Raw genomic sequence first — 24,783 nt, 5'->3', positions numbered from 1 at the left:
AAGATGTTTTAGGTGGATAACACTCATCAAGGAAGCCACTGCCCCATGTTTGCAAGGCCTGAGTAGGGCTGTGAATAACAGTCTCTCTTAGAGGTCTTCCTTTCAGAGGGTTGCCTTAAGATGAAGACTAAGTGATGGCACATACCAATATCTTCAGCAGCATCCTACTCACTCAAACTATATAATGTAGCTTCTATTCCAGGCTAGCTGAAGATAAGAGCTATTGCTATATGTTATGAATGTCTGCAAATATTTACTTATTAAAGCCCCCAACAAAGAAGCAAAAAACAAAAAACAAAAAACCACACACACAATCTGATAATGTGTTGTATATATTCTACAGCATCTATAAACACTGAATATACCTACCTGGCACCCACTTCTATTCCAATTTTAATATGTACATTTTTGAAAAGTAGCCCTTAGTGCAGTTGGGGGAGGGGGGAATCAAATGTCATTTTGGAGTCATCAAGACCTGGAAAGGGTTGCTATTACTATATACTGGTGAACTGAGCTGGGAGGCAAGTCAGACAATCAATTCTTTTTGGCTCAGAGGGAGAAGGAAATGAGGAGGTGCTCATAGCTAGTGTGCACCTTCCTATCCCTTCCCCTCAAAGCTATGCCATCTGAACTCCCTTTTGCCTTTCACAAATCTGAAAGTCACCCCCTTTGGACTGGAGAGCTATGGGACAGAAAGGTTTTGAGTGTTATACAAAGGGTTATTCAACATGACCGTCGGCTCCATCCAATATGTGTGCATATTTCACTTAGGAGATTCTGGCATCTTTCCCCCCCAAAGGCAAGAATGATGAGGTACTGTCAGTTTTGCATATATTGGTACAATAATTTATATTCAACAAGATCCAGGAAATAACATCTTCACAATGTTAACTTATAATATGTTTAGAAGATCGCTAAAGTAAACACTACTGTGTTCAATGGCAACAAGTAAACACTGTTAATTTGGCCATAATTAATTATACTCGCTTGTTATTCTAAACTGGAATAGGAAAAATGCAGCCATGGCACTGCAAAGACAAACCCCAGGCTCTTTCTGAGGCCCCTGACCTGCCTCTAGACTGCCCTTTTTCTGGCAAACTGAAGGGCAAATTGCCTCTCCTGGGAGCCTCTTGGAGGTGGGATTCAATCTTTAAATATATTTCAAGTTCCTTTATACTACTTATCATTTTTTTTTTTAAAAAACAACACAAGTAGATTTCTGCTCCCTAACAGTTTTCCTCATTTTGGCCAATCCATTAGCCAATCATTTTGGCTAAAGATGGATGCAAAGCAAAAACTTTATTGCCGGCTTTTTGTCAATTTGTGGCCAGTTCCTCACACACATTCTATTTACATTTGCTGGGCAAACTGGGCAACACTATTCGGTTTGGGGGGGGGGGCGCGGCAAATTGTCCCTTCTGAAATCCGTCATCACCATCATACACACACCACACTCAGTCTCTCCTTCTATCCACTGAAACTAAGCTTTTTAAATCTTTCTTTAAATAGAAGCATCGCTCTCTCTCACACACTCTCTCTTTCATGCCCAGAGAGAAAGGGTCAAGAGCTAACTTTTCCAGCTCTGAAGAGGTCTTAATACACTCTGGAATGCTTCTCAGAAGCACCAATGAAATAGAAAACACAGTGTCCTTTTCTTATTTTTTTTAAATGATAAAATGTATGATTGGGCTTTTAGCGAACCCAAGAAAATGATAAAGAATGCATTTTGATGTATTTTGTTTGTTTATCTCACAAATATTGAGGAAAGAGACAATACATTGCTAAGATAACTTTATAATTAAACAAAGCACTGGGAAAATTACTAACATTTCTAAGCTCTGAATATATTGCACAACAGTATTCTGTTCCATTTATTTATTCTTGCTTAAAAATAGAATCCCATGTTTAATATTATGTGCAATATATGAATTCTGAGCACAATACTTTAGAGTGATTTTACCATTTTCATTCTAAATGAAATGAATGTCAGGTTCCTAAGATTGGAGCTATCTCGTATGAGATTAGTGCCACTTTTGAAGGACAGGGAGAATGCCATGAAAGCTGAAGTTTCTTACCTTTCTTTTCAATCTAGTTTAATTGAATTAAGAAATACTTCCATGCTGTTTTAACCTTTTCGAGATCTGGATTATTCTTAGAAACAGGGAGTGTGCATGCTCTTGAGCCTGAAAGGTAGCACCATTCCATTTTTTGGGCTTTCTGGAGCCGCAGCTGCCATTTTGGATAATTGGGTTGGACTACACAAGGCATTTCCAATAATTCCTTGAACCATTTGGAAGGTTATAGCTGTTTCATGGTTATATGTCCCTGCAAAACAACATCTAGGACATCAGCCAAGGGCTTTACAGCCTGACAATGATTTTTTTTTGGGCCAAATGGATTAGAAGAATGAGAAATCTATTTTTCCCTCAAAATTAATAATGAATTGATTGGCTACTAGGGCAGGGGAGTATTATGATAAAGTGCTCACCATAGCCAATCTATTCATGACTAATTTTGAGGGTAAGTATATTATTATATATACCCAACATGTTAACCAACACAAGTAAAAACATGTTAGTGGAAACAATTGCAATACTTGTGACTATCTTCTATCCACTAACTTGAATTATTATATGAGCTTTAGAAAAACCTCATACATCAGAGTATCATACCAGGCATTGCATAGCTCTCATAGCTCTAGAAATTATGCATATTTATTCAACTGGTCAAAGTCATGATTATAAATTAAACTATCTATTCCCATTTAAAATGAAACAACTCTAGAGAATAAGGCCTTCAGTTACACTTTCCAAACAAAATTAAACAAAACAAAATGTTCGAGTTAGAAAATGAAAAGGACAGAATACCTTTTGGAGCAAGATCTTTTTAAAGCTGTGCTTACTAAAATGACAAGTAGCTTACTAAAATGTTGCACACAAACTATTTAAAACTAAGGACATCAACTCCTCCATCTTCCCCATTCTGCCTTTCTTCTCATCACTATAATTAAAAGGCTGTACATTCAGTAAACAATGTACATAATTTTATCAATTATAGTTGAATATAGAATTTAATTTCCTTGACAGAAAACCTGTATTATTGCCAAAACTTATGGCCAGTAGCAAATGACAGGACCTCATAAAAGTAGATAACCAGCTATCCATCATTCACACCTATGTATTAAGGGATGACTCAATAATTCATTAAATGACAAAAATGTACATTTTTCCAAACTATCAGACTTATACCTTCCATATATCAATAGCAAAGACAGTAAACTCTCTTCACTATGGAAATGTGTGCAGGAGCTTAGGAGAAGATGATTGATATGTACAGAACACTACGTATAGCTTCAACTATACAGGTCAGCATGACTGGATCACAAGGACTGTTTCAGGATTTCACAGAAAGAAAGACAAATAAAGAATTCAGGTCAGATGCAAGGAATAATAGAAAAACAGAAACAAGGGTAAAGGGGTCAGGGGTGAAGGGTCAGTATCTGTCAGAAGTTGCAAAACATTTCTTGGCCACTGATCCATCTTGTCTATTTATAACTATTTAATCTGCTCTGAGCCTTATGATGCACTCTACAAATTGGAATAAATATGGATATAAGTAGGGTTACTCGTATGTAGAGACACATGGTCAGAACTTAGAAAAGTCTGTATTTAGCAAACATGAAATTAAGTGACTTTCATTTTTGCTAAATTTGTATCAGGGAAAGCCAAAGACTGCAAATACCAAGGATATGGTTACTTAAAAAAATTCAGATGACAGCAGGAAGAGGCTACTTTTTCACCCATTCGTAACAGAATCTTGAGAGAACACATTAGAAGATGTTAAGACACAAGGTATTCATCATATATTTCAACATGCAAATCATATCGGCACAGTCCTGCACAAGCCACTTGCTCATTTCTAGACCATCCAGAGTGTGGGGGAGGAGATGTCCTAGCATCTCTGTGTTGAAATGTCCATGACTGCCAGCACTATTCTTCACCTTGTCACTTTCTATTATTCTAACATCAACAGGCGTACATTCATGGCTACTCAAGTTGGAGCATGGTGACATCATTTCAAGGCAGAGGGGGTGGGGAGAAAAAAAAGCAAGAGAGAAAGAGAGAGGAGGATCAAGAATAATCTACTACTCTGGACATGCAGATTCACTACTTTACATTAGAGCAGATTCACATTTTATGTTTTGAAGTACAGGGTACAAAACGTTAACAGTGTGATCTGCTTCTATGCAGAGATGTCATCTAAGTGCAAATCAAATCAATCAGAAGAGTTTTCAAAGTGAAGTTGACAGTCCAAACCTGTATTTGTTTCATTGTAATTAAGTCCCACTGTGTTTACTGCAGCGTATTCGCTTGCAAGTGTGTTTTGGACTGTAGCCTCAGAAGCAATTTGGAACAAAACATGTAAGGAACAAGCCTGGCTTCCATGTTTCTTTCTAATGTAAAGTTTCCAAAATTACAGACAAAATTCACTCCTGGTTTCTATATTCTCATATAAATGGGATTAACAATCAATTGTTGGTCCAAAGGGGTTTACATTAAGCATAAATCTAATTTAGGCTCCTTCTTCTATGGATGCACCGAAGAACATAAAAATGAATGTTAGTAAGCTAAAGATCATTCACACTTTTCGAAAGCGAATGTATGGTAAGTTGACTATTTTGAAAGAGCCGCAAGCAAGTCTACTATCTATTCTAAAGTACTATTTCTGGCACAGAATTTGGCCCTGAAAATCATGCCCTCTTTTGCTGCTATTTGACTAAACATTATCTTTTGGGATCAAAGAGCATCAGAAGAGGTGGCATGAAATAAGAAACCAATAGCAAATGGGTCCTCTAGCCTACGTAAAAAAAATGAAAGAATCAATAATTTATCAGCCTCCCCGCCTTAACCAACTTGCTCTCTGTAACTTCTCAGCAGATGTATGGAACAAGAGATCTCACAGACGTGCATTTTTTTCACTTACATGAACAAATAGAGGTTAGCACACTATTATGGATTTTTACAATTCCCCTTCATATACAATATGGTTGCCATTTCCAATAAAATTCCAGTACTGAATTTAGTTGCTATCAGCTGGACCCCACCGAGGGAAGGGGATGCTATACCATCTGAGGTGGGTTTTTATTTTCTGAGGTCTCAGGCCCTTTGAAAATTAGGAAAAGATACCCAGTTTCACTCCTACTGATTTCTAAAGCCTAGTATCGTATGTAAAAATGTCTCCAGCTTTGCTATCATATTTAATATCTGGATACTCTCTAGTTTTGTCTTCCAACTAGCAATCTGTGTACTGCACATAAGGATTTTAGATGAAACAGATTTTATACTTTCCAAAAGGCGGAGGAGGACACATCGCTTATTCCACCTTTGCTTCCAGCAAATCCTGGAGATAGGCCCAATCTAAAAGATCATAATATAATCTGGTACAGACTAATGCTAATAATTGCAAAAATCCTACCTCATAGAAACACTTCCCCCCATGATTTGACATTACAATATTTTTTCATGGTTAACAGAATAAACTCTATTTCCCACACTGAGATTTCAAACCTGTAGCCATTCATCTCCAGACATACCTCTGTTAACAGAGTTTATGATAAAGAAACTTCTTTTCACAAAGTCCTTTTTTGGCCATCTAGGCCTGCTTTCTGTCCTTGTCCTCTGTCTACCTGGACATTTTTAACAGTGTCTTAATTGATGATGAGGATGTGAAGGAAGCTAGAGAAACATAGACTTTGGTAACAGGTTGCAGTAACACATCTGAAATAATGGAATCAACAAAGCTTGAGCAGAAAAAGAACAGGGTTCTATTCTAGCTAATCCTAACACATATGTATATCTTTACCTACACCAGACACAGCAAAGAAGCATCAGTTTCCAGCATTTTAAAGAAGACTAGACTAAAAGCAGGACCACCAAAATGGAGACCACAAGAAGGGTGGAGCTTAGTGAAAGAAAGAAAAAAACATCCCTAGATAATGTTTTGGAAGAACCCTTCAAGTGATATTTAAAAGGTTCAAGATATTTCTGTTTACTTATGCAAGGTTTATGTGACCTGGCTGTTTCATTTAACATGCACATGTTGTTAATTCTGGATTTAAAAAGGTATGCAGAAAGATGTTAAACCGCTCTTCTTTTACTATCTGCAGCAAAAGAAACAAAGACAGAGAAGCATCAGGATGGCAGATGAAATTCTTCAAGCAGTAAAGGAAAGATAAAAAGCAACAGAAAAAAGTGAGAAAAATAGAATCACAAAAACGAAGTACTTTTTAAGATCTGAGAAAATTTAAACCAAGAATGGGAATGCTCTACAGTCAGCAGAGGAATACATTACATGACTAAGCAGAAATGAAACGACAATAAAAACAATACATTGAAGAACTATATGAAAGAGATAAATGGGTGACACTCATTTGAGGAAGAAGCATATGAAGATGGACCTATAATTTTAGAACATGAAGTGAAAGTTGCACTTGGGAGAAATAAATCAACAGAAACAGATAGCATGCAAGGCTCTGTTTGACTGAACATAGACACAAAGTAGAATGAGAAGAAAGATGTGTGAAAGTTGGAGGACTAAACATAAATTATAATTTAAGATATACATATCAAAGCATACTATTAGCAGAAAGGAGCAAAGCCTTGGAAAGATTACTGAAGAATGTCAAGGAAGAAAGTGCAGAGGTGGTTTTACAGTTAAACCTTAAGAAAATTCAAATAATGTTCTCAGATATACAACCTGAACACAGATGATGATCACAGGTTTGCTGCAAGCTGAAGTCAACTAAATGGGAGTTTACAACAACAGAAACAAACCTCTCCTTGTTATTACTGCCTCTGGTGCTAACTTTTCTATTAAGGAAATAATGCCTGGGATTGCATCTCCTTTGTTAACTGAGGAATACTTAGAATAATAAAAAAAAACAGAGTTGGAAGAGACCACATGTGCCATCTAGTCCAACCCCTTCCCATGCAGGAAAAGCACAATCAAAGCACTCCCTTTGGCTTGGGACCCAATGGAATCTACCTTTGGTCCCAAGCTTAAACATGGCAGCTCTTCCTTTTCATGTATTAATGTACTGCCTGTAACTCTTCTCTCTTCTTTCTGCTTCCTCCTTTTTCTGTCATGTTTTTCTCGATCTCACTTTTCTTCTTGTTTAGAAATCTCTAACCCCAAAACTTCCAAAAAATGGGGGAGGAAGAGGAAACTGTAACACTGTCGCATGTGTGATCCAACTTAAACCAGTTGGTCAGACCTGGCTTTCCAGTTGAAGGCCAATGAACTATACTATTTTATATTCTGCAGCTTAACAGGCTGCTTTCAGCACTTTAAAATCTTTGGACTTGCTGAAGTTGTTGAACAGTTCATTTTTTCTAGTTCAAAAGACCAAACCTTTTGAGTGCATTTGCACTTAAAGCAAAGGTAGAAATTGTGTGGTCAGACAGGTACTCTTACAAATCCCAACAATTCTAGCTAGTACTGTTAGTTTTGAGTAATGTTTGAACTGTAATTCAACAACACCTGGAAGGCCCTGTAATTCCCACTCCTGATTTAAAGCCCAAGTCAGTTCATATTAGTGTAAAAGCACACCAAAGCACTGTATCTCTTTTGAAAATCCAATTATAAAGTAATACATAAACGCATGTCCTTCAAGTTGGATGTTAACTGATGGCAATCTCAGGAATATTATATGCTTTTCTTAGAAAAGGAATACTCAGAGGTGGTTTGGCCAGTTTCTTCCTTTGAAATACAGCCCACAGCACTGTGTATTCATTAGCAGTCTTTCGTCCAAGTACTAGCTATGGATAGGTTCTGGTGTATTTAGGGTATTTAGGCTTTCTCCTAAACTAGCATTACTTTGAAAAAAATCCTCCATGTTTCCATGTTACTGTTCTTGGAGAATCACAGCCTGAAAAGGTAACATTCTGATAGGTTCAGAAAAATCACAGCAGTTTTTGGAGTTGCAGTATGGCCCAGTTTGGATGACAAGATAAACTAGGCATCTGCGGGGTTATGATCACTGTGCTGGTGCATGCTGTTTAATCTCTTTTGCTTGCAATGGGAGCTGTTGAACGAATCATAATTAGCTGCAGTCCATGTAAGCAGGAGGAATGATGCAGGAAGTATTCATAACTAATCTCCCCAGATGCTTGATTCATTGTATTGCTCAACTCGGGCTATTCTATCATTCCAAATATTACTGCCATTTTCTCTCATAAGTTTTGCTCCATGGTTTGCTTAGCATTATGTCCAATAGCAATCAAGAGTTCTCTCTGGTTTATCTCCCCTACACCCCTCCATACCACAGAACGAAGCAGGCCCTGGAATTCTGCCCTGGATGGCTTGGGGGGCGGATGAGGTGAGAAGGGATATTTCGGAGAGTGAGCTATGGTTTCATCTCAACATGTGGAGTTCTACTCATGGGAATTATGGATCCAGGCCAATTCCATCACTATGTAATGTATTTCATTAACAGCATATAAACTAAAACCATGGACAATGCAAAATAAAATAGAATAACAGCCTTTTGATGCTATTAATTACTCCAGCTGTACACTAAACCATGCCTTTTGCCATGATGGTTTGCTAGAACACCTCATTCCAATTTGTATCCCATCTTTGCAGCACATCCTAAAATCAGGAGATAGAGGAATAGTGCAGGTTTCCACATAACCCTTTCAGAAGAAGAAATATATTAAGATGTTTTCTGAGAAAGCTACAGACAATGCATTTTGAATACTCCCATAAACATTTTATTACTTCAGAAAAATATGTATTTTACATCTGTGGAGACAGGAAAGATGAAGGCACAGTAGTCTTGATTTGAACTTCAATAAAGGTTACGCTTTACAAAAACTGCACACGGAGAAGTGGGGAAAAGATAGCAGTGGGTTTCAGATTAAAATGCCAAAACATGTTGGCTATGTTTTGGGATATGAGGTGAGAGCTGGATGACAAAATATGAGTAAATATAAGGGAAATCTCAGAGCAACAGAAGACATTTGGTAAAATTTCTAAGCAACCTTCTAACCATGTAGCCCACCTTGGACAGAACCTGGTTTACTCCCATAAGAACACAGGTCTGCTCTCATCCAAAGTAATAAAATGATTGGGCTCCAATACAGCGCTAAAAAAAGAGTCTTGCACAAATCTTTTCTAACATTTACAAAACTCCTGAGGCACAAAATCTGACATATGAAGATAATATCATATATCAGAATCAACTTTCCCTTGCACCATGTCAAAAGCAAAGTTTAAGGCCACATTTGAGCTTTACAGTCATATTTTGTCCCAGAATTGTAACTCAGTTTTCTGCAACCTACAACAGTTGCACATTCCATGTTGCTAGATTAAAAGCTGCTTAGAAGGCTTGGGGAGCATACAGAATAGAACTAAGCACCTTTGAAATTTTCATCATGAAGATAATTCTTGGGAAGGGGTATTACATTAACAATTATCGTAGGGATAGGAATTGTTGGGCCTTCCAGATTTTTGATTGAATGTCCCAGAAGCCCACATCAACATAGCCAATTGCAAGCAACACTGGGCTATACGGGGGTGGGTGGGGGTGTTTTAATGGCCTTGAGATTGTTTCATTTCAGTCAACAAAAATGCTTTTCCTTATCTTTTTCCCCCTTCCTAAATATTATACTGTTGGCCCTCCACATCTGAGGGTTTGATTTTTGCAGATCTGATTTTTCACAGATATGATTAAAATATTCACTATAGGAATTACTAGGTTCTCCAGTATATGGTCAACATCTGCTGGATGTTCACCACACAGTCAAGCTGGAAAATGTAGAGATCCCTAGAAATTGCTAGAGAGGTGATCTCTTAGATTTAAAAAAATTCAGGTTTTTTATTCATAATTTCCCCCACTTTCATGGGTTTGGAATACGGATGACTGAGTGTATTCTAGCTGCAAAATAGAGAGTACTGGAAATTAAGCCAATTGTATTTTCTCCTTCTGTTTACGAATGCTTCACTTGTTGCTTGTCTTTAAAAAGCCATAAAAAAATTAATTCAAGTCCCCTGACTTTCACTAAAATCATTTAAATCAATGTATTTTGACAATTGACTTTTATCATCCTGCTCTTTATTAATTCATGAGTTAATAACACATTAGCAATTAAAATTAAACAGTCATAATAAAAAATGTGCTTCAAAAGGCCTCACTCTTATTCTATCTCAGCTAGGAAAAGGAAGCACTCTGCCTGAGGATTGCAATATACCAAATTAGTGAAAGAAAACAGAGTCCCCGATTTCTTAGTCATGGGTTATCTATACATTCTGTCACTTTCTAATGATATAAACATACATCTGTTGTAGTTGGCCCCTGCTTATTCTGTGGTGTCATCATGTTGACATATTATGTGACCATTTCTGACAAACTTGAGAATTACTGTGTTTGTGTATAGTCCTACTTTTTTGCCCAGCTCCATTCCCTAGACTGGAGACTGTGATTCAAATTCTGTTTCTTTTCAAAATCCACAACTGTGAACGGGAAGAAATTAATGCTAAGGTGTCTATGATTAGGTCCTTGCATTTCTATTAATTACTACTTTTGCATGATTCCGACACGTTAGCATTTTAGCTGTTGAGCTACAACCTCTGACAGTCTGCAGGTAAACGAGGTACTTGTAAAATAGTTCAAGACCCCAATGTTAAGTAATGTGAAGCACAAATCATTTTATTCATCTCGTCTAAGAAAGACACTGTGTAATGTAATGCAGAAAGGAGCATTTATTTATTTATTTATTTATTTATTTATTTATTTATTATTTCATACACTTCTTCTTTATGCCAAGCTAAGGAATATCAAATGATTCCTAACCTTTTATTTTGTGGTAAAACTCACACTGCTGGATACCTATGAGGTTGTTTTATGCATAAGAAGAAACAGTAACCCTTTTGAGAATGTGCCTATGCATTACGATGCGGGCCCCTTTGCAGTACTGGAGCCTGCAGCTATCGGCACTCCCACTGGGAAGCCTAGGTTCAGCGTGGCCCAGGGAGCAGCTGCTACAGAGAGAAAATTTACAAGGGAAGGGAGCAGTTTAAGTATAACTTGCAGAAATCAAGGGACAGCAGCCTCAGGTCAGAGGGTACATTTTAAAAGGAGGCCTCCCAGGAGAGCACAGAGAAGGGGGTGTGATTAGTTCTGGAGAAAAAAATGGTTTCTTGATTTATTTTAAAAATTAATTTGATGGCTCCATGCTAATAAAAACACAAGCAAACACCTGCCACTTCGATTGTACCAGATAGTGACACTCACCACCTACTTCTACTGTACACATAAACCTTTTGTTATCTTTCAGGAAGAGGATTTTAACTTAATAGATTCTACATGGCAGTGGGTTCAAAGCTGCAGATTAGCTGCAGAGGCTCTTGCTTAGATCTAGGCTTGCTACTCTGATCCCAGTAGGCTTGAAATTGCCCTTGGCAATTTCCACCCCCACTTTTTCAAATCCAATCTGAATAGACCAATTTGAATAGGAAATGAAATGTGGCTCCAGAGAGACAATGGTTTACTGTAAAGTTTTTGCTGCCATGTGTGACATTAAAAATCTGCAGCCGCATGTAACCAACCCTAATCTGTAATGAAGAGCTATAAAGAACACCCACGTGGGCAACTTGATATTATAGACTAATTGAAGCAAGGGACAATGTTCCTCAACAAAATTCAAGAGAGTTCTCAGAGGGAGAAAAACCATTTTAAACCACTGTATTTTACTTGGTCATAGTAGGTCTGAAGAAAAAAAGGTTTCCAAAACAAATCTCTGTTTAAACTACATTTATGTCTTATGCAAGTAAGAGACACAAAGACACAAAAAAAAAAAGGATTTAAAGAAAGAGTAGGCAGAACCATATATCTAGACTTACATAACAATCAATTTCTGACCTTGGTCATGTCTTTCTCCTATTGGCACTTTCTCCATGTGCATAATGGGGATCAATTCACTAATGAAACTGGCTTCATGCATATTCTTTAAGAGCACTGAAATCAGTTTACGCTTACTTTTCAAAAATGAAGTATTGGAAAGAAGGCAGTTGTGGGAAGCTCTTAGAGAGCTTACAATGCGTATTATGCCTCATCTACACAATTCTACTCAAAGGAAATGCAGCCATAAATGCTGACAAAGCATATATTCTTCCTGAAAAATGTGCACTCCCGGTGACAGGGTTAATGATGTTTGAGCAGCCTCTCACCCTGACCTGCCCCTCCACATATTCCAGCTTTAATGCACTTGCATGATTTCACCCTGCCCCCAAAGCAGAGGGTGGGGAGGAAAGTGGCCTCCACATCCAGTTATTTTCTACATGGTTGAACTCTCTGGTGCCAGGTTCAGTGCCTTACTGCAGAATGGAATGCATTAAGTGTGCAGTGTGCAAATCCCATGAGGGATGGAATAGTTTATTTGCCAGGGGTTAAGGCAAAATGACAGCTTTCCTCCTCCTCTAGGCTTTTTCACAGCAATGTTTCCAGGTCTAAAATAATGAACAGGCCACCCCCCCCCCCGCCTTCTGCAATTCAGTACTCTTCTGTGATGATACTGAATTGTAAAATTGTCACAGAAGTAATAATTCAATCTTATACAAGTTTCTAAATTTGCTACAATCCTTTTCATCTTTCCACGTAGAGCTACCATTGTTTAAAAAACTCATCCCTAGAGCTAGGGCAATGTCGCTAGAGCTAATATATTCTTCTGAAAAATTCCTTCCTTTCAGCTGCTCCTAAATTATTTTTTCTGTTCCTTTTAGACTTTGCTTTTTTCTTATTACAAGTATAAAGAATCCAAATCCTTTACATTTTGTTTTAAAAGTGCAAGACCGTGAACCAGATAGCCAAAGGAATAAAGAATCACCATGTACGAAGTACAGTTCTCACTGAGGTGCTAAATGTGAGCTTTTATTTCACAACCTCTGACTGCATGAGAGGATTCATATGAGTGACTATTCCTATGCAGGCAGTCTCCGATTTAAGAACATCAGACTTATTAACAATTCAACAAACGGGCCTCTCCCCTCCCTTCGTGTCGTGAAATCTTAGTGCTGAGCCAAAGCATGTGTGTATCCTCCCACCCTCTTTCCTTCTTCTTCCTATCTATATCTCTCCAAATGTATTTTCCCTTTTCTTCCTGTGGATCTCCCCAAATTCTTTCCCTTGTTCTTTTGATCAATGTCTCCAAACTAATTTTCCTCTTTCTTCCTATCCATACCTTACCAAATCCCTTCCCCTTTTTTTCCCTATTGATCTCTCCAAACCCTCTTCTCCCTTATCTATTTCTGTGGTTTTCCTTTCAATTGATTGGAACCTTTGGTGTTTTTTAAAAAGGGATTATAATCACACAGGAACTATAATGTGCACCTTTTTTGGTCAAATTACAAAGAGTGCACTTCTTGCTGGACCTGTTCCAATTCACAAACAAATTAAACTTATAGTACCCATCTTGTTTGTAACTTGGGGACTTCATCTTACTAGGAAAAACTGGATGCCAGCCAGATAAATTCCAGCTCAGTCTTTTCAGTGATTTGTAGAATTCCTTGTGCAGTCTAAAGTGATATATTCAGGCTAATTTTTCTTTGTGGTGAGAATGAAGCTTAAGATTATATATAACTTATTTCTCAAGACATCAGAGAATAGCTTGTGTCTTTCTGGACACTGTTGGACTACAATTCTTGTTATTATTAATCACTGGCAATTGGGCTGGCAGAGTTATAGTATAACAACATTTGGAGAACCATGGGTTTCCCCGTGTCTTTTTAGGAGCAGTTCTATTTATTGAACACTAAGAAATGCTATCAAAAATATATATAACTGGAAGGAGAGCAGGGAATCTATGATAAATAAATAATTCAGAACCCAGCTGCATTTACCTCCCTCAGTAATAATCATTACAATCTGACTTCGTAACACAAGCTTTCAAAATCTATAAACAGGATCTAGAGCTTAACTAATGATACTAGAGAGTCACATCCTCAATTCACCAATAGGTTTCATGAAAACAAAATAAAAAGAATATCACTGCTGTAAACATTCGCTCATCTTTTATAGCAGTGCTTTTGCCCTGTAACCTTACCTTTTTGGAGACTGTGGAGACATTCAAGCCAAATCTCTGAGCCCTTTCCTTTAATTTGTCTATATTTACCTAGAAAAGTCACAGGAAATAGTTTAATATAATCTCTAGTTATATTACTGAGATTAGGAAAACTACAATACAGTAAGTGTTCATATGAACACATGAACGAACTTGAAACTGAAGGTTGGTATGAACAAATTTGTTATACCCTAATAGAAAAACTTTGCAGATATCAAAATTCTGTATATAACAATCCTTTTGCCAATTTTGGAGTGGCAGGAGAACTGAGAGATGACATCCAGTGATGCAATACTTTACTACAAGTTACTCTAAGAAAGGTTTGTGCTAACTTTAAGAAGATTAAAGATTAAGCAGATTAAAGGCAACTCCGACGGTGAAACCCAATAGAGTAGATGCAGTGAATCAATGAGAATCTGATAAACATTCACATAAAATGTCATTAACTCAATTAATCTCAGCATTCAATACATGAACTTTTAAAACATTATATTTTGATGCTCAACCCAGTATACAGTAAAGGACAACTACAAGTAAAACTGAGCCTAATGACGCAACTGGACTCCAGCTGAAAGGATGTTCAGCAGTTGATGTGTTCAGGGGCAGAAGAAAAATCTGAAGCTGCACAACAGATATTGTAGTGATATGGAGGGTAAGAAGCATGAAAAAGGGGAAGTTAGATACATTATTTAACAAATGGAACATATAAACATTGCAGTACTTGTGAGTAAACTAAAGAGGACATTTTTGAGTAATAAATACACAGTTTTACTCAGAAAATAAATGTCTAAGAAGAAACAAGCTGCTATTGTTAATTAGGAGACATGGAGCAAAAGCGATCGTAGGATATGCAGTGGGCCACTACTATGTCCTGGGACATGCTTTTGAGACCACCACAGATACCAAAATCTTATGGATGCTCAGGCCTCATTATATACAATGGTGTAGTAAAATGGTGTCCCTTATATAAATGACAATATTCCTGCTTCTTGGCAGGGGGTTGGACTGGATGGCCCATGAGGTCTCTTCCAACTCTTTGATTCTATGACAAAATCAAGGTTTGTTTTTTTTTGGGGGGGGGGATATTTTCAAGCTTTAGGTTCTGGAATCAGAGGGTGAAGAATCTGTGGCCACAGAAGAGCCAAATATAATGCAAAGTTTGACTGAATCATATCAGTACACTACAGGGAAAACTCATCAATATAATATTAATCCAAGTTTATGTATCAACCGCAGAGGCAGAATACACTGAAATATTTTAGGCCAGGAGGAACTTAACTATACATCTAAACAAGACTTCTTGTTAAGCATTGTCACGTAAAAGGCAAAATTGGGAAACATAGTAGAATCAAAAATGCAGGAGAGCAAATGGCTGAATTTTGCATTGAAAACAATTTGGTTATTGCAAATACAATCTTTAAGCAACCCAAAACACATGCTCACAGATTGGACATGTTCAACAAAACATTTACCCCCCCCCCCACCCCAAAAAAAGGAATTAGGGATTATAGTATCCCCAGGACTATTGCATTAATCTTCCATTAAAGCAAAGTTATGTTTTCATGGGGGATTCTACAACACACATTTCTGGTGCATATGGAGTGAGAAATGCCAATGGTCAAGCTTGCATCAGGGAAAGAAGAGGCACTAGGAATCATATTGCAAATACTTGTTAGATAATAGAGCAAATGAGTTTTTCAGATGGAAACCAGCATTTTGATAGTATATATTATGAAAAATTATGTTTCCATCTTGAAGACATGACTGTGCCACAACATTTAATGGAAAGACAAATTAATGGTTACTATGGCAAATAAAACCTGAAGTCTCTCTTGAAGCCAAGATGACTAAATTGAGCCTGTTGTACTTTGGAGATATGATGAAAAAACATGACTCACTAAAAAGACCATCATGCTTGTTAAAGTAGAAGGTAGAAGGCAAATAGGAAGATGATCGATTGACTCAATTAAGGAAGCCACAGCCCTGAGTAAGGCTGTTGATAGAATGATTTTAAGATGATGCATTCATAGGGTCACTGTCAGTGAAAGCCAGTAGTAGATACTGGCTTTCGGTGATATGGTGCCAGGACGCTGAGCCTCAACACTGGCACTTAACAAAAATTCTATTTCGAATCCTCTATCAACAGCTACATATGCCATTAACATGAAAGACACTCAATTATCAAAATGAGGGAGAACTCTAAATGCCAGGACTGAAAACTATGAGGAGATGTTATATAAGATTATGCATCAAGTACATAAAATTTTACCTAAACTTACTCAAATTTTGGGGGGAATCTTCAGAAAAAGACAACTGTTGTTTATTCATTCAGTCGCTTCCAACTCTTCGTGGCCTCATGGACCAGCCCCCGCCAGAGCTGCCTTTTGGCTGTTGGCCACCCCAGCTCCTTCAAAGTTAATCCAGTCCCTTCAAGGATAACATCCATCCATCTTGCTCTTGGTCAGCCCCTCTTCTCTTTTCTTTCCATTTTCCCTAGCATCATTATATTCTCCAAGCTTTCCTCCTTCTCATTATGTGGCCAGAGTGCTTCATCTCTGCTTCCAATATCCTTCCCTCCAGTGAGCAGTTGGATTTTATTTCCTGTAGTATGGAATGGTTTGTCCTTCTTGAGGACCAAGGCACTCTCAGAATTTTCCTCCAGCACCACAGTTCAAAAGCATCTATATTTCTTCGCTCAGCCTTCCTTATGATCCAGTTCTTGAATCCTTAGGTTACTACAGGGAATAACACCGCTTTAACTATGCAGATCTTTGTTGCCAGTGTGATGTCTCTACTCTTCACTATTTTATCGAGACTAAAAAGACAATACCTTACAGAATTGATTTTTCCCCCTGAAAGCCTTCTTCCTCTGTAAGCAAAATACTCACTAGGAGACTAGAAGCACTCGCACGGGACGTGACAGATTGACTCCTTTGAAATAATCACTTAAGAACATGATCAGCACCTTTCTCTTGACAAACTGCAATCATACTAATGTGGGGAGCATCACACAACATATAGTGGCAGTTGACAAGATTACTTCTTTTAAAATAGAATCCAGCAACCACGGCTCTTACAGCAGTGGCATTCCAAAAGTTTTTCACTGATAAAATCACCGTGCTTCAGCAGGAACTGCCCCCTACAATCGATACCTTGAGTGAGCTCGAGACTTTGTGGCAGCTTAGTGGGCCTATCTTCGACCGATTTACTCTGCTTGACAGGGAAGATGTCGCCAAAATCCTGGCTGCTGCAAAACCAACCACCTGTTCCTTTGATCCGTGCCCCTCTTGGCTGGTTAGAGCTGCATGGAAGGTCTACTCAATCCGTTGAGTAATATAATCAATGGCTCTCTTGAATGTCTTCCCGGACAACCTAAAAGAGGCAAGGGTTCGTCCCTTGCTAAAGAAGCCTAGCTTGGATCCCATGACCCTTGCCAATTATCGTCCTGTCTCTAACCTTCCATTCTTAGGTAAGATGATAGAGCGGGCTGTACTGGGACAAATGCAACAATTTTTGGATGATACAGCCGGCCTGGACCCTTTCCAGTCAGGTTTCCGCCCTGGCCATGGGACGGAGACAGTCCTGGTTGCCATTACAGATTAACTTCGTCACCAGTCTGATAGCGGCGGATAGGCGCTACTGCTACTTCTCGACCTTACCGCAGCGTTTGACATCTCTTTGTATGGTTCATAATAATTTGGCCCAGATTTAATTTGGTTAGAAAACTTAAAATGTCAGGCATTTTCTAATGATTTTGCCCAATTTCTACCCAAGTAATATGAAGCATCTTCAGAGAGGAATAGTTGACAATCACTAAATACAACATGTAGAATAGGGATGAAAATCGTATGACTTCCAAATGCTGTTGAACTACATGTCTGATCAGCTCTAGCGAGCACAGCCCATAGTGATAAATGTGGGGAACCAAAGTCTAATTTCACCTGGAGGACATTATTTCATTTTGGGATAAAAAATTATATTAGAGGGAATTTTAGGTGGAGATCTGCTCCTCAATCTTCGTCAAGGAGAAGTAGATCAGGTGGGGATCTACTTCTTCTTGACAAATTACTTCTTAAACAAGGTGCATTTTAGAAGAGTGAAATTCATTATTTTAGATCTCAGAAATACATTGGCGATATTAGTGTGACGCCAAGCTCTTCTCTCAGTATGTGTCTCAACAGTGTATTACAGGGGATTTGTGGAATATCTGCCCTTTTAGGAGTGAAGTTGCAATTCCAAAGAATTTACAACTTCACCAGGATAAATACATACAGATACACACACTGAAATTTCATTTTGGTTGGAAGTGAAGGATAAAATATTAAGCCTAAAGCATCACAGAAGCTCAAGTAATCATTTGAAGAGACACAGAGAGAATGAGAGCACAGCGTTCCTTCTGGGAGAAGTTTCCATAAAGAAGTAATAGAAAAAGAGATATATAAAGGAACATAAGATTTTTGTCTGGCTGAGCACCAGAGAATAGGAAATGAGATCGTCAAATAGAAAGACACATTAGCGGATAAGAGCAGATAGACAATGTGAAAGAATTCTGTGAACCTTGATGACATCAACAAGAAATGAAGAGATTTGAGGAAGAAGTCATAAAAATGAATTATGAGAGAAAAAAGGGAATGAATTATTTTGGCAGAAGCTTTCTGGATAGATCAAAAGGACTGAGATATGACATGGCAAAATTAGATAGCAGCAACAGTCAATATCAGAGAGAACCAGAGTATAAAAGAGTGCTGTAGCTTGAGGGAAAAAACAATGAATAGATTGTAGATTGGAAAATACTGTACAGAAAAGAGCAAAATAAATATAGGGAACAAAGAAACGGCAGGAATAAAGACAGAGCCTATTGCTGGTTTAATACCTTTGAACTACTATGATAGAATCTGTAGCTTTGATGTCATCATTTGGGGGAAAACCAATTTCCCCAACATATTTCCTAAGGCAATGAAATGACATTTGTAACAATGACATGAACAACATAAGGGACTTGAAATGTAAATCTAGTCTTCTATTCTATTCAGCATGAAATAATCACAATGTGAAGAGAAGAAGCAAATATCTTATTGGGAAATTGTGTGATTTAAGTAATTGCCCTGGCACTATGTTTATTTTAATCTTGAGCTGCGCACTCAGCAAAGAAAATTTTTCATAATATTAGTCATTTTTTTTTGTATGTGACAATATTTTAATTATCAATTTAAAAATGCAACTGTAAGAAAATTACTTACTGTAGTTTTACTTTCGTCACCAAGACCTAAAATATAGAGGAAAATGACAATTTGAGCAAAGTTTTATCTGTCAAAACAGTGAAATAAAAATGTGGTAGAAACAAAAGTGACAGGCTATACCACACAGCATACAAGTTCAAAGGAGCAACAATGTATATTTTCAACCCTCTTTCTACAAAATGTTTGTGGGGAAAGAAACAAAAACATTCAAATAAAGAGAAAGATACAAGACAGTTGTTCTAGAATTTAATTCTATAATTCAGTAAAATACCTTTAGTTGAAGCCACAGACATACCAAACCTATAGAGAAAAGAAAAGATGTAGTTACAAAGCCTGACATTTAAAAATGAAGTCACTACACGAAGTTGAAAATAGTTTCAATATATGATGGTTATTTAATTCCCTTGTAAATGTGCAAAGGAAAAAGCTGAAGGAATGGATGAATCAGATTAGCAAATAATGATGGATTCACATTGCAGATCTGTTATTGCAGATCTGTTATTCACAATATCACTACCAATCCAGTAGGACAGGTAGGGCATATTTTGGGGGCATATTATTTACAGTTCCATAGTCTTTACTTAATTTTATTCTCTTTACAGCCAAAAAATATTACGTCTGCTACAAGTAGGCTGGAATTGGTCTCTATTGAGGTGATATTGTACTGGAACATGAGCCAACATGGTCAATGGTCTAGGATGATGGGAGCTGTAATGTAACACTTGGAATGTGATAGATAATTTACCTGCATCTTAAAAAAGGGATCAGAATTGTTTTTATTGACAGCATACTGAAGTAGCAGATCAATAGTCGCCACATGATTAAAATGTTATTTAAGGTTCAAAAAGTGCCCACAGCTTTCTGCAATGCAGTGGCCACACACTGTTAGCTACAACTCCATCCATCCTCCATCTATGTTGTCCCAGTTAAGTAGTATGCAGGAGTTTCAAGACTCATCCATAATAAACAACCACCCATACAATAACTAAGAATCATCAAGGAATTTTAATATTACAAATATAGGCTTACCGAGCAGCTCGGGCAGCCTTCTTGCTCTCCAAACTCACAGGAACATTAAATCTCTCTGCCCGTTTTTGCATTCTCTAAAGCAGAATAAAAAGTAGACAAGTGTACACATGTAAAAATCTAAGCACTGCAAAAATATACCTTTAGCTTCAGATTTAACAGCCATGATCAGTATATCTCTGTTAGCTCCATACATGAAAGGAATAATTTTCATTCCCATCTGTGTCAAATATTCCTGGGTATTCCAAGATTTGAACAATAAAAGTGCCCAAAGAGTTTAGTAGGTATACTAGTCACATACGAGTTCTGGAGATGAGATAGTCAAGATTCTATACACAAAACAGCTATGGTGATATAGATAATGAACTAAGGTCCACACGTCCCATTGAAATACTGGTAAGTTTATGTTGGTTAAAATTGTTCTTCACTTTAAATGTTGTATTGTTCTTTCATGCATTTTTGCACGACAAATAAGATATTTGCAGTGTGCATAGGGATTCATTCATGTTTTTTTCAAACTATAATCCGGTCCCCCTGTTGAGAGGCAGTGAACTGGGCCTGTGTTTAAAAAGTTTGAGGACCCCTGCTCTAGGAATTAGACATTCTCAGAAAGAAGTATAAGCAAATTTCAGGAGTCTCTATATTGTTAAAATCTTTCACTTCATCTTCATATATAAAGACTAAAAGACCTGACTCAAAGAATCCAAAGACAGTTCCACATTATATAGGCCTTGTACAGTGATACAGATTATGGCATAGAATTACAGAGTGAAGGAAGTTGTTCCTAATGTTTAGGTGGTATCTCTTTTCCTGCAATTTGAATCAATTACTCCATGTTCTAGCCTCCAGAGCAGCAGAAAACAACCTTGGCTCCTCCTCAATGTAACATCCTTTCAAATATTTCAACATGGCTATCAGATCCTCTCTCAGCTGTTTCTTCAAGGCTAAACATACCGAGCTCCCTCATCCATTTCTCATAGAGCTTGGTTTATACCAGGGGTTCTCAAACTTTTTCAGTCGTGGAGCCCTAAGAAAAATTTGTTGTGGTTCATTTATTCAGTGGTTTTGTGACCTCATGAATCAGCCCATGCCAGAGCTCCCTGACAACCATTGACAGCCCTAGCTCCTTCAGGGTGAAGCCAGTCACTTCAAGGATACCACGCATCCATCTTGCCCTTGGTCGGCCCCTCTTCCTTTTTCCTTCCATTTTCCCCAGCATCATTATCTTCTCCAAGCTTTCCTGTCTTCTCATTACGTGGCCAAAGTACTTCATCTTTGCCTCTAATATCCTTTCCGCCAGTGAGCAGTTGGTTTTATTTCCTGAAGTATGGACTGGTTTGATCTTCTTGTGGACCAGGGTACTCTCAGATTTTTACTCCAGCACCACAGTTCAAAAGTATCTATCTTCCTTTGCTCAGCCTTCCTTATGGTCCAGCTCTCACATCCATAGGTTACTACAGGGAATACCATTGCTTTAACTGTGTGGATCTTCGTTGCCAGTTTGATGTTTCTAATCTTCACTATTTTATCGAGATTGGTCATTGCTCTCCTCCCAAGAAGTAAACGTCTTATGACGTCTTACGTCTTTCCTGGCTGTAGTCTGCGTCTGCAGTAATCTTCGCTCCTAAAAATACAAAGTATGTCACTGTCTCCATATTTTCTCCCTCTATTTCCCATCATGGTTGCCATCATCTTGGTTTCTTTTTTTATGTTTAACTGCAACCCAGCTTTTGCATTTTCTTCTTTCACCTTGGTTAGAAGGCTCCTCAGCTCCTCCTTGCTTTCAGCCATCAAAGTGGTATCTGCATATCTAAGGTTGTTAATATTTCGTCCATCAACGATGTATGATGTGTTCTGCATACAAGTTGAATAGATAGGGTGAGAGTATACAGCCCTGCCATACTCCTTTTCCAATCTTGAACCAGTCTGTTGGTCCCTTGTCTGTTCATACTGTTGCTACTTTGTCTTTATACAAATTCCTCAGGAGATAGACAAGGTGTCTTGGTATCCCCATGCCACTAAGAACTTACCACAATTTATTATGATCCACACAGTCAAAGGCTTTAGAATAGTCAATAAAACAGAAATAGATGTTTTTATGATACTTTCTGCCTTCCTCCATTATCCAACAGATATTGGAAATTTGGTCTCTCGTTCCTCTGCCTTTTCTAAACCCAGTGTGTACATCTGGCAGCTCTTGCTCCATGTATTTCTGGGGTCTACCTTGCAGGATCTTGAGCATTACCTTACTGGCTTGTGAAATAAGTGCCACTGTTCAAAGGTTTGTGCTATCTATCTATCTTTATATTATATTATATTATATTATATTTTATATATAATGTATATATATCATGCATGGACAAACTTTCTGATCAACATACATTTAACACTATTTCAGTAGAAGACCCCAGGGGCCTGCTAGTACAACCCACTTCTACCATGCAGGAAAAGCAACAATCAAAGGATCCCCAATACATGGGCATCCAGACTTTGTCAAAATAATAATAGTAATAGGGGCAACCCCAGAGGCCATCTAGTCCAACCCCCTTCTGCTAGACAGGAAAAAACATGATCAAAGCACCCCCTGAGTGGTGGGAGGGATATAGGGTTTTGGAAGCGAGGAAGGCATGGGGGAAAACATCTGTGTGGCGAGGAAAGTGAGGAAAAGGGCTTTTGGTGGCAAGGGAACTGGAGAAAAAAGACATTTTGGAGTGAGGGGGGAGGGGAGCAGGAAAGAGGAGGAAAAGCTGTGGAGGGGCAGGGTGAGGACACCACGGAGCCCCTCAGTATGCTTCACAGAGCCCCAAGGGCTCTGCGGAGCACACTTTGAGAACTGCTGGTCTATACAATGAAAAGCATGATCTGGATCATGCTGTTGAATGATTTTAGCTTTGGTTAAATCTCAAGCAGATCACTTTGCTTGCATGGGAAATTAACACAATTGCCCTGTGGTTAATGAAATTCCCGATGTGCCTTGAGGGGTTTGAGTTTTTTCCAATCTGTGGGCCATTGTTTTACAACTAAAGTAGATTCTGTCTCTGTATTGAAATATCATTTATTTCTCCTAAGGACTCCTAGTGAAGCTTCCATTTTACTTTCACAGCTTTATCTTTATATGTTTTTTAAAATGAATCTGTCACTCTTCTATATAGTTCTTCTATTGATTATGTTTCTATTTCTCCTTGGTCATGTAATATATTCTCCTCCCAGTAATACAGTATTCCCCACTCTAGGTTTAAACTCCCCTTTGATTTTTCTGATCTTGTGGAAGTAGTCTTTTATTCTTCATTTTTTGGTCATAATTTTCTATTTCTCTGGATTGGTTATCATAGAAGTTTGCCTTGTCCCTGAGTGGAAGTCATTTAACAGTTGCATTTTAGGGCTGTGACTCTATTTTTATCACCTTTTGTTTTTGTTTCTTGTCTGTCTTTAATTGCTTGAATTTCATCTGTCATCCATTGATGCAATTTGGCTTTCTTTAATGCCCTTTTGCACTCCTCCCTAACAATGCTTCTGGCTTCAATTCACAGTCAATCTACCTCTTGGTCAGTTAGTGCAAATAACAAATTAGCATTATTAAGCTTATATTTAAATAAACTAAGTGTTCTACAGTTACTGGTAGTAACCCAACATGTCATGAAAATGACTACATTTCATCCAACAATAAGTTTGTTTGGAAGATGCTATTCATGTTTGTGGTGTAAAGAAGCAAGATGCCCAAAGAGGGAAATGCATTTAATACTGGCAAAATAAATACAGTAAATGCACATAACAAATAGAAATGAAAAATTAAAACATCTCAAGAAGGGAAAGAACTCTTAGTGGTTACTTATTTGCTTACGAGGCTTTATGAAAATGGCAGCATATTAATGGAAAACAAATACTTGATTGATCAATATACAGTGAATCAATGGAACTCATAAACACCCTGGATTTTCAATTCCTGAAAGCATTAAATTTGTTATTCTGTGTGATTTTCATTAAGCAATACAGGTTTTCTGCCCATTGAAACAAATTAAAATCCTTATAGCAGCTTTACTTGAAGATATAGCCTAATGATAGCTTATGTGACTTTTAGAAAGTTCTAGTGCAGAACCCTCAACACCAATGAAAATAAAAATCCAGTTTTTAAAAATATCTCTTAGATTCCAGAGTCCTCATTTTTCTTTTTTCTCTTTTTATGTCAACAGAGACTAACATGGCTATCTCTTTAGTAATAAAACCCAGTATGCTTAGAATGTCACATCAGGTTCCTTCATACGTCAACTGAATCTAGAAAGCATTAGTATTTGGGGGTTTAAGTGATTAGTAAAACATCAAGTGGATTTTCGCAAGTATAGTGTTGGCAGAGCTGTTAAGTAAAACAGAGAAAGTGTGAAAAAGGACGTAAGTAAAATAAT

The 24,783-nt window shown here is 37.7% G+C and overlaps 1 protein-coding gene across 2 annotated transcripts in view; it reads right to left on the bottom strand.

Moving 5' to 3' along the window:
* SARNP (SAP domain containing ribonucleoprotein) overlaps positions 1–24,783 on the bottom strand; it is a 70,923-nt gene that overhangs the window by 27,145 nt on the left and 18,995 nt on the right. The window contains exons 6-9 of one of the 2 annotated variants that reach the window (XM_060763907.2): positions 20,387–20,460; positions 19,629–19,657; positions 19,358–19,383; positions 14,100–14,168 (exon numbers count right to left, since the gene is read on the bottom strand). In XM_060763907.2, the coding sequence (XP_060619890.2) occupies positions 14,100–14,168; positions 19,358–19,383; positions 19,629–19,657; positions 20,387–20,460 (198 nt within the window). The remainder of the gene's footprint in view (positions 1–14,099; positions 14,169–19,357; positions 19,384–19,628; positions 19,658–20,386; positions 20,461–24,783) is intronic. The other variant, XM_060763908.2, reaches the window with a different exon arrangement.

The sequence above is a fragment of the Anolis sagrei genome, chromosome 2 (assembly GCF_037176765.1).
Source record: "Anolis sagrei isolate rAnoSag1 chromosome 2, rAnoSag1.mat, whole genome shotgun sequence".
Taxonomy (NCBI): Eukaryota; Metazoa; Chordata; class Lepidosauria; order Squamata; family Dactyloidae; genus Anolis; species Anolis sagrei.
The sequence above is the reverse complement of the archived record's forward strand: the minus strand, read 5'-3'. Positions and strand labels throughout refer to the sequence as shown.